Here is a 17586-nt window from a genome sequence, read left to right as displayed (position 1 = left end):
TCAGGATGGACCGGTCAGGCACCGAGAGAAATACAGTAAGCAGGCTACATGCTGGTGTACTCGTATGTAAGTCGGAGGCATTCGGACTATCCCCCGCCCCGCTGGGATGTCGCTGGGAGGAGATAGGATCGGCTGGAAGATTACCCATTACTCGCGCTGGTGGTGGACGACATTCCTGTCCCGTGGAGGGGTGACATCATCTTCTGCGTTAGCTGTAGCATCCTCTTCTTCGGGGGTGTTTTCGCGTGCGGGTGAGGGGTGTGTTCTTGCTTAAGGTAGTTTGCTTAGGGTTTCCACTATGGTACTGTGTTACGGGGGAGTTTGAGCCTTTGAACATTTGAAATCCGATGATGATAGAAGAGTAAATGATGGCTGTTATATCTATGCATGCATGCATGAAAAGAGAACACACCCCGTCCATGCTCTGCAGATGAAGTGGATGTAAATCACAGATAGAAATATGCTGCTCCATGCCTATATCGTCCGTCCAATGCGCCTCGCTATGCCGGTTGTAAGAAAGAAAAAAAAATGAACAGAGAAAATAAGGCAGAAAGAACCCAAATGTTCCAAGCGCCGGATCCAGGAGGCGAGAGTACAATGTCAGTAGTAGAGAGACCGTGAGAAAAGGTCTGGCAGATTTGCCCGTCGCAGACCCGCAATGCGCAAGGGGGGCTCCGGTTAGGAGGTCCTCCTAATACTTGCTTGCTTCATCATCATCCTCCTCCTCACTGCCTGTCTCCTGGTCCTCGTCATCCACATCCAGATCTTCGTCGGAGTCGCTGCCTCCGAACACGTCATCGTCGACATCGCTCTCCGCCCAGAAGTCGGAGTCGTCCTTCTCGATGGCTCTAGCCGTCGAGGTTGTGTGGTGGGTGGGCATGACAAACCCCTCGGGGATGTCCTTCTTCGAATCTTCCACGTGCTGACGGACGATCGATTTGTAGTGCTCGGGGTTCTTGCGGAGCATCACGGAGGCGTCCACGTTGGCGGGCGAGGAGATCTCTGCGTCGTCGAGCAGCGAGAGGATGGATATGAGGACGGATTCGACTCGCTGAGCCGGCGACCACCGCTCCGAGGCTAGTTCGCCCGACATCTCATCCTCCCCGGGCGCGTGAAGGATGGAGATGCACAGTTTGCCGTCTTTGTAGATGTTCGGATGATAGAGGGGACGGAGGAATCGGAATTCTGTGCGGTGGTAATGGCATCAGGTTAGTCGATTTGCGCATTTCCAGTGTAAGAAAGGGAGGGAGGGGCAAGGCGCTTATGGCCCAGGCGTAACGAACACGGGCGCACCAACCTGGAGGAGAATAAGGGTAGTTGCTCGGGAACTTCATCGAGGCCTTGAAGTATCCGCCATAATAGAGCGAGTCTGGGTTGAGGACGATCAGGCCCACGTTCCAGTTGAGAATGTTCTGTTCATCGATCTGGAAGCGGAAGTCGGTCAGTATCTTTTCACGATAAGGGGCCGGTGGTCCGTATTTAGGCGGATAATCCGCGACGTGTCGACCTAGACAAGGGATGCAAGGAAGCGTACTTCGATATTAACCCATGGCTCCTGCGACAACGACTTGTACTCGTTCATCAAGATGCGTTCCACCATGGTGAGCGACGGAAAGGGAGAGGTGGCGGGCGAGGAGGAGCCACAAATTCAAGGGGTACAAAATGAAGATACAGATCTTAAGAAGCGAAATAGAGTAATGGAGAATATAGAGCAGACCGCTTGCTCCAAATTCTGAAGATCAGATAGATAGGCGGTGATGGTGGTAGGGATTCGATCTGGTGAGGGGAGACAAGTTGGAGTGAGGGTCATTGTCCGGCAAGAGACGCCGCTCGATGAAAGAGGCCGCTAGTCCCGCTGTGGCAATCCATGCTATCCCACGCGCAACGGAAGGTCCCGGGGAGGTGGCGTGCCCGATTCCCTCATCACTTCTTAGAAATCGGATGAAATCTCTCCGCAGAGTTTTTGCTGCCATGAGCCACCTCGATCTAGCGACACCTACCTTCTACCTACTTGAAGTGATACCTGAACAAGTAGGCGGGTTCATCGCACCCGATCCCCAAGGCAATCCGGCTGTTCTCAAGCGCTGATAAGATTACAAGTCGGAAGGGTCTTCAAGTCGGCTTAGTCAGGTACCAAAGGTGCCAGGTGGGAAAGACACCCCAGGGCGGCCACTCACAGTGTAGGAACGGATGAGCAATCACTGACGTTCATTGGTTTGCATAGCTCAAGAGAACAAACAGTGGGGGCTCGAGAGGGGGAAAAGCAGTCCTTCGAGTGGGGAAAAGTCGCTGTAGTCTTATTTAGGACTACTTTGGACCAGCAGGTTCAGTTATCGTCGTGCTCGTGATAGCATTACGGCATCGACCTCAGCAATGCCGGTGAAGTCTTCTTACGCAGGCGGAAATCTGGAGTTTGACCGACGGACTTCCTAAGGAGTAACCGGAAGGGCTCCTGGAGGGACAAGACATGCCACTGAGTCAAAAAGGCACAAATCCTCTTCCGGCCGCCTTGCTGCTGCTGCTGCTGCTGCTTATCTCTCGGATGATAAAGAAGGGCGCCCCATCAGACTCAGATTACGAAATCAGCTAACTATCCCATTTTCAGACGCCGACGCCTGTCAAGTGATGACCTTCCCAGAGCTTGACTCACAGCTCCAAGCGAAATTTGATAACAGCCAAGCGCGCATGACGAATCAACCGCGTCAATTGCAACAAAAAGGTCAAAGGGTCGAGTTTGTCAGTCGAGTCGGTGTGACCGGCAAGGGGTATGCAGGATGCACGGACAGCCCGACAGTCCTCGCATTTCCCTATCTTCAAGCCCCTCCCATTCCTCCATTCTCTATGAGAACTTAATTTCGATGAAAAGTCAAGAAGAGGTCTGTGGGTTAGAAATGTGAGACCATGTTCTTCGTAGCTTTTCTCGACAACAGGAAAATTCTAGAGCCTGTCGACTGGGGAACAAACCCTAGAGTTCTCACAAATCTGGGGACGTCTGCCCTAAGACTCCAAGAGAAAGCGAAGATGAAATCCTTTAAGATCACATCTGGCGGAGTGGATCCGCCAGCTAGAAAGAGGTGGTTAAAATAAAGTGATTTGATTTGATCTGTGATACATCAATTCCACTGGACGCATCGGGACTGCAAGCATCTGATAATGACTGACAAGAAAAACATGACAAAAAAAAAAAAAAAAAAAAAAAAAAAAAAAAAAGAAGCGATCCCGTGGCAAGTCTGCATACTTTTGCTCATGTCTTCTTGCGTGCAATGTCAGCATTGCGTGAAGGGCGGATGGAGGGTTGACCATGGATCCAGAAGAGCCATAAAAGTCTCAGGAATATAGTATCTATTCTGGCGAATACCGAGCCATCGTTGGTGAAACACCACTAGTAGAATTGGGTGTAACGGCAGTGATATTAAATCACTTTTGTCGCAACGTGGGAAGCCTGGAAGGCAATCGGATTAGCTGACTGGAGGTCTGGAATATTCGTTGCGGGCGGAGGAAAAAAGCCTCCACTGCTATTATTCTATTTTTTCCAGGGCAAGTTAGAGGCTGACTAGGGGGGGAGCAGACTAACGAGTCTTAACGAACTAGTCGTCGAGTAAGCTAAGTAGCTGGTGGACTGCTGTGTAGCCTGCCGGGCTGTTCTCCACGGGCTGTCCCACTCGCTCGGCGTCCGCCTGCTGCTCGTCATCGCCGCATTTCTGTCTTCCTGGTCTTCCACCCTTCCTCTCTTCCCCCCTCCCAGTTTCTCTCTCTCTCTTTCTCCCTCCACCTTCACTCCCTACCCTCGTCTCCTCTCACCTGCAACAACCTATATTATCGCCGAGGTCGTGCTATGTTGCCAACCTCCTCGCGATCATCGCCGCTGTATAATTCCGCCCGTGCCTAACCGTTGCTCTGGTGGAAAAGTCGACTACATCGCTTTTCTCCGCCTTCCCGTTCGGCGATGCTAGGCTTGTCCTGCATCTATATGCCGTGACGTTGTCTCTCTAGCCACTATACTGGACGCCTTCTTGTCTAACAATTGCTGGCTAGGCTATTTCAGTCTATATTTCAAAATCAGCACATAAGCGCATGATCTCTGCAGCTCCTCTGCCTCGATTGTTCTTCGTCTACCAATAATGGGGGTGGAATGCCATGGCCCTATCTGGGCCGGTGATGACCTCTCTCGTTGCTTCCAACGCAAGTACGTAGAATTTATCCAGCCTGTGTGAGGCGCTGCGCCAGGAAATAGACTAACGAACCACAATCCTAGCTACCTACAAGTTATTTTACCGCTCATGGCCTGCGGGCTCTCTCTGATTCTCATCGTGCTCCGCGTTGCATACGGCTATCTATTTTCTCGGAGAGGGGTTTCTTACAAGATCTTGGTTAACAACGAAGAAGATGAGGATACGACAAACACGGCTATTGGGGACGATGAGGAAGGGGAAACAGATCCAATGCTGAGTAAAGCGACGCAGAGCGAGGTGCCTCACTTCGAAGTGGACCGCCCACGGGGCGAGATTGCCGTTATATCTCTGGAAATACTCGCGCTTGCCGGAGAAGTGGCCGTCTTTGTTGCCGTTCTATCTACGGATGCTTGGGGTCGTCAGGGCTCTCTCCCAGCCATTGCGAAGCTAGTCTCATGGTCCTATATATTATTCCTGGCATTGGTCCGGCTGCTCCTCTCGACGCTGGACCTCCACTCTTCTCCTCGGCTCTGGAACCATACTGCGGCTTTGTATGGGCTGCAATGGCTGTTCACCGTCTTCATTTTCCGATCTGCCGTCATCCATCCGCTTTCCAAGCGCGCCTTGACCTTCAGCTCGATTGAATTCGTCTTATCAACTCTCCTTTTGCTCGTTGCAGTGACCACCCGCAGAGGGAACAAGTCTGTGCTCGTTTCGCACGAAGATGGCCTGGAGCCCGCAAGACATCCCACGGCCAGCTTGCTTTCGCTTGCCACCTTCGGTTGGCTGGACCCCTTGATCCTCAAAGGTTACAGGCAGCCCCTGGAACTTGACGATGTCTGGGACCTGACTGCGTCTCAAAAGGCCGCGACTGTGCTGGAGGACTTCCGACGCAGGCATTATCAAGGTGCTCTCTGGTGGAAGTTGGCCCGCCACTTCTACGGGACGCTTCTTTACCAGGGTGCCTGGACGATCTTCTCAAACTGCTTCACGTATTTGCCCACCATCTTGCTTAGAGCGATCCTTCAATATGTCGAGGATCCACGATCGACCACAGCAAATGCAGCCTGGCTATACGCCATCCTGCTGTTCTGCTCTGGAGCCATTCAAGGTATTGCTGACGGACAAGCCCTCTGGATCGGACGTAAACTCGGCGTCAAAGTCCGTGCCATCATCATTGGCGAGATCTACGCCAAGGCTCTGCGGAGAAAGGCTGGATCGACTGTCGAGACCGCCCCTAAGAAGGCTTCTGAGACGGATGACGACAAGAAAAAGAAGGGCGGCCTGTTCTCCTTTGGTCGCAAGAACAAGAAGAAGGCGGCTACCGACCCTGAAATGAACGGCACCCCAGCGAAGGATTCCAAGGAAGGTGACGAAAAGCAATTGGCCAACGTTGGTACTATCATCAATCTGATGGCCATCGACTCTTTCAAGGTTAGCGAGGTTGGCGCCTACCTGCACTTCCTCTGGGCCAGTGTGCCTACTCAGATTATCATCGCTGTCACCCTTCTCTATCGTTTACTGGGCTTGAGTTCGTTTGCTGGAATCGTGATCATGGTGCTCATGCTACCTGTGAACCTCATCATTGCGAAGCAGTTCTCCAAGGTTCAGAAACAAATTCTGAAAGGAACCGATGCTCGCATCCATAGCACAAATGAGATTCTGCAGAACATTCGAATCATCAAATATTTTGCCTGGGAGCAGCGTTTTCAGGATATCGTTAACGAAAAGCGCAAGACCGAATTGAAGGCTCTTCGATTCCGATACATTATCTGGTCTTCAGCAGCTACCGTTTGGTACGGCACGCCAATTCTGATCACATTTGCTTCTTTCTTCCTGTATACGGTGGTGGAAAAGAAACAGTTGACACCCTCAATCGCGTTCCCCGCATTGTCGATGTTCTCTCTGCTCCGTGTGCCTTTGGATCAGCTAGCAGATATGGTGGCACACGTGCAGGAATCCAAAGTCTCGCTCGATCGTGTGGATGAATATCTCAATGAGGACGAGACTGAGAAGTATCGTCTGCTTGATCACGAGGAATCACCTGAACAGCCGTCCAAGATCGCACTTGAGAAGGCCACTCTTAGTTGGGGTGCCTCAAAGACTGGATATTCCGATGACCCATCTGATGACGCCAAGGACAACTTCCGCCTGATCGATATGGATGTGTCGTTCAAGATCGGCAAGTTGAACGTCATCACCGGCGCTACTGGGTCTGGAAAGACTTCTTTGCTTATGGCTCTGTTGGGTGAGATGAAACTTCTGGAAGGAAGGGTATATCTCCCTGGCGGCACAGCGAATCGCGCGGAACTTCCCGTGGATTCGCAGACGGGTCTCATCGAGAGTGTTGCGTACTGCGCACAGGAAGCCTGGCTTGTGAACGCTACCGTAAAGGATAACATTGTGTTTGCATCTCCGTTCGACCAACGCCGGTACAATGCTGTGATCAAGGCATGTGCTTTGGAGAGAGATCTCCAGATTCTCGATGCCGGTGATCAGACTCTCGTGGGCGAAAAGGGCATCAGCTTGTCAGGCGGTCAAAAGCAGCGTATCTCCCTCGCCCGTGCTGTCTACAGCAGAGCTCGTCATTTGCTCTTGGATGATTGTTTGAGTGCCGTGGACTCGCACACCGCCAAGCATATCTTCCGTCAGGCCTTGACTGGCCCTCTCATGATGAACCGATCCTGCATTCTTGTGACGCACAACGTCGCTCTCACGGTCCCTCAAGCCGATTATGTGCTTGTCCTCAACAACGGTAAAATCGCGGCACAGGGTCCTCCGGATGAGGTGGCTGCCTCGGGTGCCTTGGGTGATGAGCTCCTTAAGTCTCGGCCGACATCCAGGTCTAGCACTCCGCGTCTTTCTCGTAGACCCTCGGATGCTGAGGAACAACAAGACGAGAACCACGCGAATGGCTCGGCAGTCAATGGCACCACCGCGAAGATTTCAGACGGGAAAGATGACCCGTCCAAACTTAGTGAGTCCAAAACGACGGGCAGCATCAAATTGTCGACGATCAAAATGTATCTGCTTTCAATGGGCTCTTGGTCCTACTGGCTTGTTGCTGTTCTAGTTTTCTGTCTGCAACAGTTAGGATCGGTGTCTACCAACATCTGGATCAGACAATGGGCGAACTCGTATCAGACCCAGGGCGCTGGACAGGAGGATGCTGGCGATTATGCGGCAGTGGCCAATTTCAAAATGCCCTCGTTCAATGCTGGCGGTGTCCCCCGTACCTCGGTCTTCAGCGCACCCCAATTCAGCACGCGCAAGAATGACGGGGCTGACAACGATGTGAACATCACGTACTACCTTGGGGTTTACGCGCTGTTGGGTCTTTCTTTTGTCCTGATCTCCCTGCTCAGAGAAGCCGTTCTTTTCTGGGGCTCTCTGCATGCTTCGTTCACCATCCATCAACGTCTCCTGAGATCAGTGATTCATGCTAAGTTCAAGTTTTTTGACTCGACCCCTCTCGGCCAATTGATGAACCGCTTCTCCAAGGATGTCGAGGCTGTTGACCAGGAAGTTGCTCCTGTCGCAATTGGCATGCTTCACAGTCTCGCATCTGTCATCATGATTGTGATCCTGATCTCAGTCATCACCCCCGGCTTCTTGATCGCTGGCATCTTCATCACGCTGATCTATGTCGCTCTTGGTGCTGTCTACGTGAACTCTTCTCGGGATCTGAAAAGACTGGAATCTGTACAGAGAAGCCCGCTGTATCAGCAGTTTGGCGAGACCTTGAATGGAATTGTGACCATCCGTGCCTATGGTGACGGACCGCGGTTCATTGTTGATAACCATCGTCGGATCAATGCCTACAACCGACCCCATATCTATCTCTGGGCTAGTAACCGCTGGCTTGCCCTGCGCGTTGACGTCACTGGAGCCCTGGTCTCTTTCTTTACGGCTATCTTCGTCCTCGCGAATGTTGGAAAGGTCGATGCCGGTGCTGCTGGACTTTCTCTGACATATGCGGTGACGTTCACCGACAATGTCCTCTGGCTCGTCCGGCTGTATTCTGAGGTCCAACAGAATATGAACTCGGTGGAGCGAGTCAAGGAGTATCTTGATGTGGAACAAGAGGCTGATGCTGTCATTGCCGACTCCAGACCACCGGCTCAGTGGCCCAGTGGCGGCTCGGTTGAATTTGCCAACTATACCACGCGGTACCGGTCGGACTTGGATCCTGTTCTTCGGAATGTTTCGTTCACGGTACAGCCTGGCGAGAAGGTGGGCATTGTCGGTCGTACGGGTGCTGGAAAGAGTTCTCTTGCCCTTGCGCTGTTCCGCGGTCTTGAAGCCGAGAAAGGACGCATCATCATCGACAACGTGGACATCAGCAAGATTGGTCTCCGCGACTTGCGCGAAGCAATCACTATTGTTCCTCAGGACCCTACTCTCTTCACGGGCACCATCCGGACCAACCTTGATCCCTTCAACCTTTTCACTGACGAACAAATTTTTACCGCTCTGCGGCGCGTCCATTTGATCGGCCCAGGAACCTCGGGCACTGCTACGCCTACGACGAGTAGCACTGTTGCCGAGACCAGCGCGAACGGTGTCACCAGCAGTACTGTCCTTGACAACAAGAATATCTTCCTGAACCTGGAGACTGCGGTTTCCGAGTCCGGGTCCAACCTGTCTCAGGGTCAACGTCAGCTTCTATGCCTTGCTCGTGCCCTTCTCAAGAACCCGAAGGTGCTGATGATGGACGAAGCCACCGCGTCGATTGACTACAATACCGACTCGAAGATCCAGGAGACCCTACGCGAACTCCGGGAGAGCACGATTATTACGATCGCCCACCGCCTGCAAACTATCATTGACTACGACAAAGTGCTGGTGCTTGACCATGGTCAGGTCATTGAGTTCGAGCACCCGTGGACGCTGATCAACCGCGAGGATGGTCTCTTCCGCAGCATGTGCGAGAACAGTGGAAATATGGATGGTCTTCTAGAGGGTGCCAAGAGGGCCTGGGAAAGTAAGAGTGGGAACACCTCGACATAGTCTTATAGAGTTGCGTGTATCAGATGGGGGTTCCTATTTTCATTACATACATACACTGTTGTTCTTTCCTGTGAATTGTTCTTTCCTCTGCACTGGGGCCATAAAAGTTATGGTACATAATTATCTCTAGGCGTGTGTCTATTTACATTGTTGTATGTGTCGAATTGTTTCATATATCATAGAAAATCAACTCATTGTTTAAACGTTTCTGGTAGGCTTGTTACCGTCGACCTGATATCCACCAGTGGCTTCTGTAGTTAGTGTAAATGGCTCGGAGTTCAGAAGCCCGTTTGTCTGACTAGGCGTAGTCATCTGGAGGTGTTCGAGGTTGCTGGGAGTGAGATCAGCCCTGAGGCTGGGAATAAATGCCGCATAATGACTGGTGCTGTTCACGAACCGGCCAATAGGAGTCCAGCTACTATACTACTCAACCTCAAGCCCTGAGACAACTTCTGTATACTTAAGGTAAGCTCGTCTCCCTTCACCATACACAACCACCATTAACATTGCGCATGCCAATCCCAATCCCAATCCCAATCCCAATCCCCAAAACAAAGCAACATGTCTCGACCGAATGTTCTATTGATCGGCGCCACCGGCAACACAGGCGGTTCCATCCTGGAAGCCATGCTCGCCGCCGACCAATTTGTATACATCCCACCCCCTGCCAGACCTATCCTTAAATAAAATATTCAAACAGCTAATTTATGCAATGCGATGCAACCACCCAGGACATCGAAATCCTCATCCGCCCGACCTCCCTGCCCAAACCCGCCGTGCAAGCCCTCGTCCAGCGCGGCCTGGCCCACCGCGTCGTGGACCTCGATCTCCCGGAGGACGCCCTCGTGCCCGCGCTGGCCGGCATCACGATCCTGATCAGCACGCTTGGCCCAGCCACTGTCGCGCAGGAGAAGACCCTCGTGCGCGCCGCCAAACGCGCGGGCGTGCAGCGCTTCGTCCCGAGTTCGTGGATAACCGTCGCCCCGCCGCGGGGGTCGATGCTTTTGCGGGAGGAGGTGCGTCCGTCCCCCTTGGCCCCCTTGGCCTCTGTCTATACCTACCTACCTGCCTGCCTGCCTACCCACCTGAACCTCCCTCTGTACACACGACCCCCAAGAACCACACTAACCAGCGAACAGAAAGAAGAAATCCTCACCGAACTCCGCACCCAGAACCTGGATTACACCGTCATCGACGTGGGCTACTGGTACCAACTCTCCCTGCCCCCCGTCCCCTCCGGCCGCCTCTCCTACGCCATCCCGGTGCCCTCAACCATCATCCACGGCGACGGCACCGCGCCCACCATCCTCACCGAGCTGGGCGATATCGGCCGCTTCGTGGCGCGCATCGTCGCCGACCCGCGCACGCGCAACCGGGCCGTGTACACGTGCTCGGCGGTGCTGTCCGAGAACGAGATTTTTGGGATCGTGGAGGATGTTTCGGGGGAGACTGTTAGCAGGGGTTATGTATGTTCTTTCCCCTCTGTTCCTCCCGGTGGTCCCCGGTGGGTTGGTGTGGGTTGGTGTGGGTTGGTGTGGGTTGGTGTGGGTTGGTGTGGATGGGCACAGACTTACCGCAGGCAGGAATCCGAGGCGGAAACCCTCCGCAAAGCCGAGCAAGCGCTGGCGGAGTTTTCCACAAATCCCACTGATTTCTGGAACCGCGCGGCCGTGTACTTAGCGCAGTACCGGTGCAGCAAGTACGTGCGCCGGGAGAATACGCCCGAGACGGCGGCGGGGCTGGGGTATCTGGATGCCAGGGTGCTGTATCCGGATCTGAGGACGGTGGGGTTCCGGGAGTTTGTGGTGGAGGTGCTGGCGGGGCGGGGGAGGAATCCTTATTCTGGGTCTGTTTCTTGATCATGGGGGGTTCGGGATGTGTATGGGGGAGTGGGTTGGCTTGGATGTTGTATGTCGTGGTGGTTTTGCTGAGTGCCTAATAACGTATACATCGATCCTCCTTGCTTAGAGGATTGCAAGTCGCTTGGAGCTCCACGTGGTGATTCATGGCTAGAACATAAGAACTATAATCTGTGTGGTTTTGTTTCCAAGGTAAGTCATTGGAAGTCCAATTCCTATACGAAGATCAGCCATGTAACAATTTTTGAAGTCTATCACATTTTGAATTATCTCACTATGGTCCTTGAGCTGGCTAGAAGGGTAGTCATTGGCCATGACTTGAGGCAACCGGGAATGTGGTAAGCATGGCGAGTCTGCTTGCTTGGATGATACGAACCCTGGATTGACATGAACGGAAGTTGGTGGATGTATAAAGTATCGATCTATAGACTCGGAAGATGTACTTACAAAAGCTGGATGAATAAGAATACAGCAGATATCAATGTGCTTCAATTGTAGGCGAATGGACCCTGTTAGTGTCCTGCATTCTGAATCGACTGCTAGCTACGCATCCAAACCACACCACCACAAAACGGGTGTTCCCACTTCTCATAGCATCCAGATTCTTCGTATCAGAACAACAGCTTCGACTATCGTCACCTCGCGATATAACAGATTAAGCAGAAGTCTGGCATACAACGAATGTCTAGAACAGTGTGATTAGTTATACTGTCCAAATTTCGTTATATCGAAGGGGTGAGAAATACCTAAATAGGAAGGAAATAGGTCAGTTAGTCAGCATATCACAGGGTTCCTGGAGCATCACGTGAATTTCTCTTTACACTTCTGCTGTACGACCTTGGACACGCGCATCGAGAAGTTGTTTTGCTACATTGCGAGGTGACAATAGTCCCTTGCCTATTTTGACCCCATTTTCCCCCATATCTCACACATAGATATAATCCTCCCTCTAAATGAGCCCTGGGAACGGACTCTTAAAGCAAGTCTATTCATCAAACACAGTATATTGCTTTCTAATGCTCCTTTCTCATATCGCCTTCTCAACCTACTGCTAAAGTTCTAAGATGAAGAAGTATTCTGTTACTACACGAAAGGTTTTAGGCTCTCTACGGCCTTGACCTTTCTGCTTTTGTAAGCTTGGGACCTCACAGCACGCGGGCGCCTCGACACAATATGGGCAAACATTAAATAGTATACTCCCTGATAATCTTTTCCGGTACACTTTAGGGAGATGGATGTATATGCTTAAGACACTAGACCTTCTGCTAAAACTAACATCTTTTAAAGATTTAATAAACAACTTCATCTTTCAGAACAATTTCTTAAGTTTAACGTGTCTGCACTTCAGCAGATTATTGCTGCTGCATCTGGCCATTCAATATGCAATCTCCAAACCTTTGCAAAGCTATTTAAAGGTGGATTCAACCGCGTGTTTAAGGCCACATTCAGCAATAAAAAGTGTATTCTTATGCAACTTCCGTACCCTAGCATAGTCCCAAAACACTATACTATAGCAAGCCAGGCGGCAACATTAGACTATCTCCGCCTGCATGGTATCCGCACACCAGAGGTGTACAGGTGGTGTTCAACAAAGGCAAATCCTATAGAGGCCGAGTATATTATTATAAAAAAGCTAAATAGCACTCTACTCAGCAACAAATAGTTTTTATTAATACTAAAGAAACACTATTAGGTTATAAAGCAGATTATTAAATAGAAAACGCAGCTAATATTACTACAGTTTCCGGCGTCTAGAAGTCTTTACTATACCAAGAATCTTTTATTAGCAAGCAAAATACAGCTTACTGATCCTAATGCTACAGCATTCTGTATAGGGCCGAGAGCTTATTATAGCTGATAGTATAATAAAGGGGACTTACTAAATATTAATAAAGATTCTTGTAAGTTTAATTGTCTTTGAAAAGCATATTATAAACATTACTAACTATAAAAGGGTTGTTATTAATTAACATTTTCTAAGCAGCTGGCAAATATAAATTAGCTTAGACTAAAGCCCATACCAGACTTGCTTACCGTATAAGCAACTCTATCAGAAGATCTATTATTTTAAGCATATATCACCTATTAGTCACATCACGGACCTTACCAACTATCTTTAAATAGTGCCCTGCTTAGGGTTTTTTGACAACTCAACTTTAAATCAACCTGTTATGTGTTACCCCGACCTTCAACCCAACAACATCCTTATGTTGGAGACAAACAAGATAATTAGACTGATTAATTAGCAGTATTATACAATTTTTTTTTTAGTCTTGTTACGGGAATACCCACACACTTCCAGAACTATAGTAATCCCAAATTGGAGATGCTGAAACAGCCTGAGCTTACTCTTTTTCCAAATTATAACTTTTTATCTACACCTAAATAAGCATTGCTTTAAGAAATTTAGCAGAAAAGGCTGGTCCATTTCCTCTATACTGTACTAACCAAAAAACTTAATAAAAATTATTATAATACTATTTTTAATTAGTCTATCATCCTCCGCCAACAGCTATTTTAAAATACAGGTACACTCTGGGAGAAAGACTTAATTTTACTGTAAACAGAACTTATCTGTATAATCAAGAACTAGTTAATAATTACGCCGGCCACCAGTACAGAGTATATTTAAAGTACTTGCTTTATTACTCCAGTAGGCTATTTAAAGAAGGTTATTCAGAAAACCCTTAACCTAAATATTTACTAAAAAGAAGCTGATATCGCAACTAAAAAAATAAAAAATATTTTAGAAGTAGATCTTTTAGATTAGGTTCTAAACAATAATTATAAAGCTGTAAAAAAAGTAGCTTATGATATAAAAACCAGAATGCTTAAAGCGGCTGAGACTTCGGAAGATTGTATTAGTATTTGATATTATTTCCCGTTTGATGACTTTAATGAAGTGGCTTGAGGTCTTGGTCCAGGTTTTTCCAAGTGTTCATCTTGTTGTAAGTAACAACAATACTTCTGTGTGCGACAGCATCAGTATGCTTTGAACTTGCTACGAGTGCCATCATTCATTTGGAGCAAGCATAGAATCACCACTTTCACAGCAGTATAATGCCTAGTGCGATCATATTGGAGTTATTGGATTGCTCCCCACATCTCCACGAAAGACAAATCCATTCTACCATTTCCATATTACCTTCACCAAAGTCTCTTTATTCTTCATAGTAGAAAAAGAATATCGATGGCAGAGAGATGTACGCAGGTTTGTACTGTACCTACCATCCCTCTCCCACAAAAGTTCATCTTATAGAAAAATACACCTGTGAGGTGCTCGCCCTATTCCAGCCCCAGATTCCGCCCAAGAGGTAGAGAAAGGCCATGTGAACGACATCTGAAGAACCAGAATATACTTGTCAAAATGAAATAATTGCGGGTGCATAACACCATGAGGGTATTAAACAATTTGAATTGAATACACAGCTGTGCCCTATTCACATAAATGGGGGCCCCTAAGTAATACCCCGTCCACTCCAGCCTGAACAAGTAATGCTGACAGTAAGTGAACTGTCAGCCCCTCCCAACCTACGCTTCCTTCACATGTGTGGTCGATCCCCTTACGCAGCATCAGATCGCTTCCGAAGATTAAGAGACTCGCCTGCCACACAACCTTCCGGGATATATGACGTCCAGTGCATTTGTCTTGAAGAGCCGTGTCCTTCCCGTGTCTTTCGATCTGCAAAAAAAAAAAAAAAAAAAAAAAGGTAAAAAAGAAAAGAAAATCCAGTGAGAAACAAAAGAGTCCTAGCAGCAGGCTTGCTTACTTGTACGTACACTGGGCAGTACATCCAAGATCCCGTGCGAACTCGTTTGCCCGAGTTGGGAAGAATTTCAGAAAAAGGGGTATGCCCCTCGTCCATCCACATAAGCTTCAGCTTCTATAATACAGTACCTTAACGCTCTGATATACCTTCGGATGATTTGTCTAGCTAGTGTGATCTGTAGCCCTTTCCTCGGTCTTGTATAAGACCTACGTCTTCAGACAATCATACATAGTATGCCTTTCTGAAGGACTCCAGTAAGGGTAGCTCAATCTCATAGCTGAGAAAATGACATCAGCCTCCCATCAAACACGTGACCCCAGGATAACCCCGAAGAATATCATTCTAACCCGAATCAGACTAGCGCAGACACCTTAAGGTCCACAACGCGGAGCTAAAATCCCCCCCCGGACGATCCGGAAGCAAACTAGAATATGGAGGTGGACGATCACGCAGACTGACAGTAGCTGCAGATCCCCCCCATCAACGCTGCTGTTCTACCACCCTCACTTAACGCAGTAACTACCAATCACATCATAAGAGTAGAGTGAGGACAAAGCACAGCCCCGTCAAACAATCTCTCAGCCTAGAATACTGTACTGCACAGCATACCCGGCATGCAATTACGCTCTCGACTTCGACCTTATCCATCCGTTCCGGACGGATGATATCACCATCCAGCATCCACCGTGCAAAACTCCCATTCTGACAGCAGAATATCTCCCCGCATGGTTCCTACTTCCGTTAGGGTCCGGTAAAAATCTTTTCATTTATGACTGTCAATGCGATAGATGTTCTTTCTATGACCTCACACCCAACCATAGGTAGCAGACAGACTTTGACAACCTCCTGTTGAACCCTGGAAGAACACCAGTTCGCTAGAGCACGGGTGCTGGTTGGGATTGTCGCCACCGCTCCCCCCCCCCCCGCTATCACCAGCTCCATGGCCAGGCCAGATGATGTTGAGATACCCACCCCTCCCAAACCTCTACCCCCCGTTCGGGGTTGCCCGGCGGCGGGGAAACGGGAAATGTCATGATGCAAATCCAGTGGAGGGAAGCGAATTCCGCCTCGATGCTTGGATGACCGCGCGTCGTGCATGCTCGGAGGCTGAGGGTTCCACACCCATCATCATATCGTTGCATCTGCCTGCGGGCTTTGACGACATTCTAGACTGCGACGGACGGTGCTGGAAACCTTGTTTCGCTGGAGGAACTACGCAGTTGCCCACCGACCACATATAAGTATATCTCACGGGGGCTCTCTTTTTCGACAAGACACTCACCCTTCGCTCCAACACTGCTCGAGCTCATAACAGACCGGCAAGAAAAGACGCCTTCAACCCCCAAAGTATATACCCCTCGAACCATGCGCTTCATCGCGACTATCGGCCAGCTGCTCCTCGCCGGAGTAGCTCTGGCGCAGAGCAATTCGAGCTGCTCGCCTTCTTCCTCGGATGCCCAGGTCGTCGAGTACGGCTGGGCGCTCTCGTACTTCCTGGACCGCTACTATAACCAGGTCCCGCTCAACCAGACCTTCCTGCAGAGCGCAACCAACGACTCCGATGCCGAGTACTACCCCAACTTCCAGGGGATTCAGCGCCTGAACCGCCTGGGGACACGCGCCGCCCAGCAGCTCGGGTCTAGAATTTCCGGCTTCACGGCTCCCAACTGCAGCTTCACCTTCCCCAATGCCAGTAGCGCCGAGAGCTTTGTCGAAAATGCCTTGACCCTCGAGTCAACCGTTGCCGGCGCCTACATCGCCCTGGCCGGCTACACTCAGGCTCCTGAGGTATCCTTCCTGTGGGCTCGTCTGGCGGCCGAGCACACGGCGCACGCCTACTACCTGGCCAGCAACCAGGAGGACATCCTCTTCCCGGCCAACAGCTCCGGTCTGGTCCCTGCCTACAGCCCGGCCTATGTGCTGTCCTCTGGTAGCCAGAAGGGCAAGCTCGGCCGCTACCTCGGCAGCTGTGTCTCAGCTCCTGCCGCACCCTGCGGTCAGACCTTGTTCATCGGTCCCCTCGGCGCCACCCTGGCTCCCAATGTGTCCGCCAGTGCTGCGGCCGCGAGCTCGGCTTCGCTTTCCGCTTCAGCGACTCCTTCTCCCAGCTGGGCGAAGAGATCTCTCTTCTAAGCCAGTAAAAGGTACTACATTCGATCAATCTCGCCTATGTCAATGCTATCCCCAGGGATAACCGATATATCGGATTCAGGCGACGGTCGGAGAACGAGGAAGTTTGGATAGTAATTGGGTGGAACGGCAATATCTGTGGCCTATTCCTGTAATCTTATTTCTTAATTATTAGCATTCCGACTTTTGTGAATTAAAGTTAAGACCAAGACCAAGCACTGTTGCTGCCTAGGTCCGGAATCGTCTTCTGTCTATTGGTTCCGAGTAGCTCCGGCGCAGAGGTGATCTATGCCTGGAGGAATTAGTACTTCTCTGGAAGAAGGGAAGCTTTCGTTGACATGACTTCATTACCGATGTAATAATTTGCCTCTGGCCGGTTCTGTGCAGCTGTATGAGATCATCGGGCAGTCAAGCCCTGGGCAAGCCATTCATCCTGTCAGAGGAGTCAGGATATGCATACCGATACTTCCGGTACTGGGGAGTATTTTTAGAACTAGTCTTATAATGAAGTTGCCGGCAAATGAAGGGTTTTCATGCGGTAGGGTGCACAGCTTGTGTACCGAGAAACACCATTCTTCATGTGAACAGGCAAGACTGGTTCCGGTGCCAATGCTATCTCTGGAAACTGCGCTCGCGCTTAATTCT

The 17586-nt window shown here is 50.1% G+C and overlaps 4 protein-coding genes across 4 annotated transcripts; 3 read left to right on the top strand and 1 right to left on the bottom strand.

Moving 5' to 3' along the window:
* Positions 1-581: 581 nt before the first annotated feature.
* BO86DRAFT_20178 (putative ubiquitin conjugating enzyme (UbcC)) lies at positions 582-1716 on the bottom strand. The gene is made up of 3 exons (XM_025666752.1): positions 1535-1716; positions 1298-1424; positions 582-1185 (listed from the first exon to the last, which is right to left on the bottom strand). Exons 1-3 carry the CDS (start codon positions 1598-1600, stop codon positions 692-694), a joined length of 687 nt encoding a protein of 228 aa, XP_025522186.1. The 5' UTR covers positions 1601-1716; the 3' UTR covers positions 582-691.
* Positions 1717-3645: 1929 nt separating this feature from the next.
* On the top strand, positions 3646-9386 carry BO86DRAFT_413982 (putative ABC bile acid transporter). Its single transcript, XM_025674798.1, has 2 exons — positions 3646-4186; positions 4256-9386. Exons 1-2 carry the CDS (start codon positions 4122-4124, stop codon positions 9180-9182), a joined length of 4992 nt encoding a protein of 1663 aa, XP_025522185.1. The 5' UTR covers positions 3646-4121; the 3' UTR covers positions 9183-9386.
* Positions 9387-9703: 317 nt separating this feature from the next.
* On the top strand, positions 9704-11041 carry BO86DRAFT_451758 (NAD(P)-binding protein; the record flags this gene model as incomplete). Its single annotated transcript, XM_025676882.1, has 4 exons — positions 9704-9830; positions 9914-10198; positions 10322-10648; positions 10766-11041. The coding sequence occupies exons 1-4, from the start codon at positions 9744-9746 to the stop codon at positions 11039-11041; spliced, it is 975 nt and encodes a 324-aa protein (XP_025522184.1). The 5' UTR covers positions 9704-9743.
* A 4741-nt stretch (positions 11042-15782) lies between these two features.
* BO86DRAFT_393539 (uncharacterized protein) lies at positions 15783-17124 on the top strand. Its single transcript, XM_025673041.1, has one exon. It carries the CDS (start codon positions 16177-16179, stop codon positions 16942-16944), a length of 768 nt encoding a protein of 255 aa, XP_025522183.1. The 5' UTR covers positions 15783-16176; the 3' UTR covers positions 16945-17124.
* The last annotated feature ends 462 nt before the right edge of the window (positions 17125-17586 follow it).

The sequence above is a fragment of the Aspergillus japonicus genome (assembly GCF_003184785.1).
Source record: "Aspergillus japonicus CBS 114.51 unplaced genomic scaffold BO86scaffold_107, whole genome shotgun sequence".
Classification (NCBI taxonomy): domain Eukaryota; kingdom Fungi; phylum Ascomycota; class Eurotiomycetes; order Eurotiales; family Aspergillaceae; genus Aspergillus; species Aspergillus japonicus.
The sequence above is the reverse complement of the archived record's forward strand: the minus strand, read 5'-3'. Positions and strand labels throughout refer to the sequence as shown.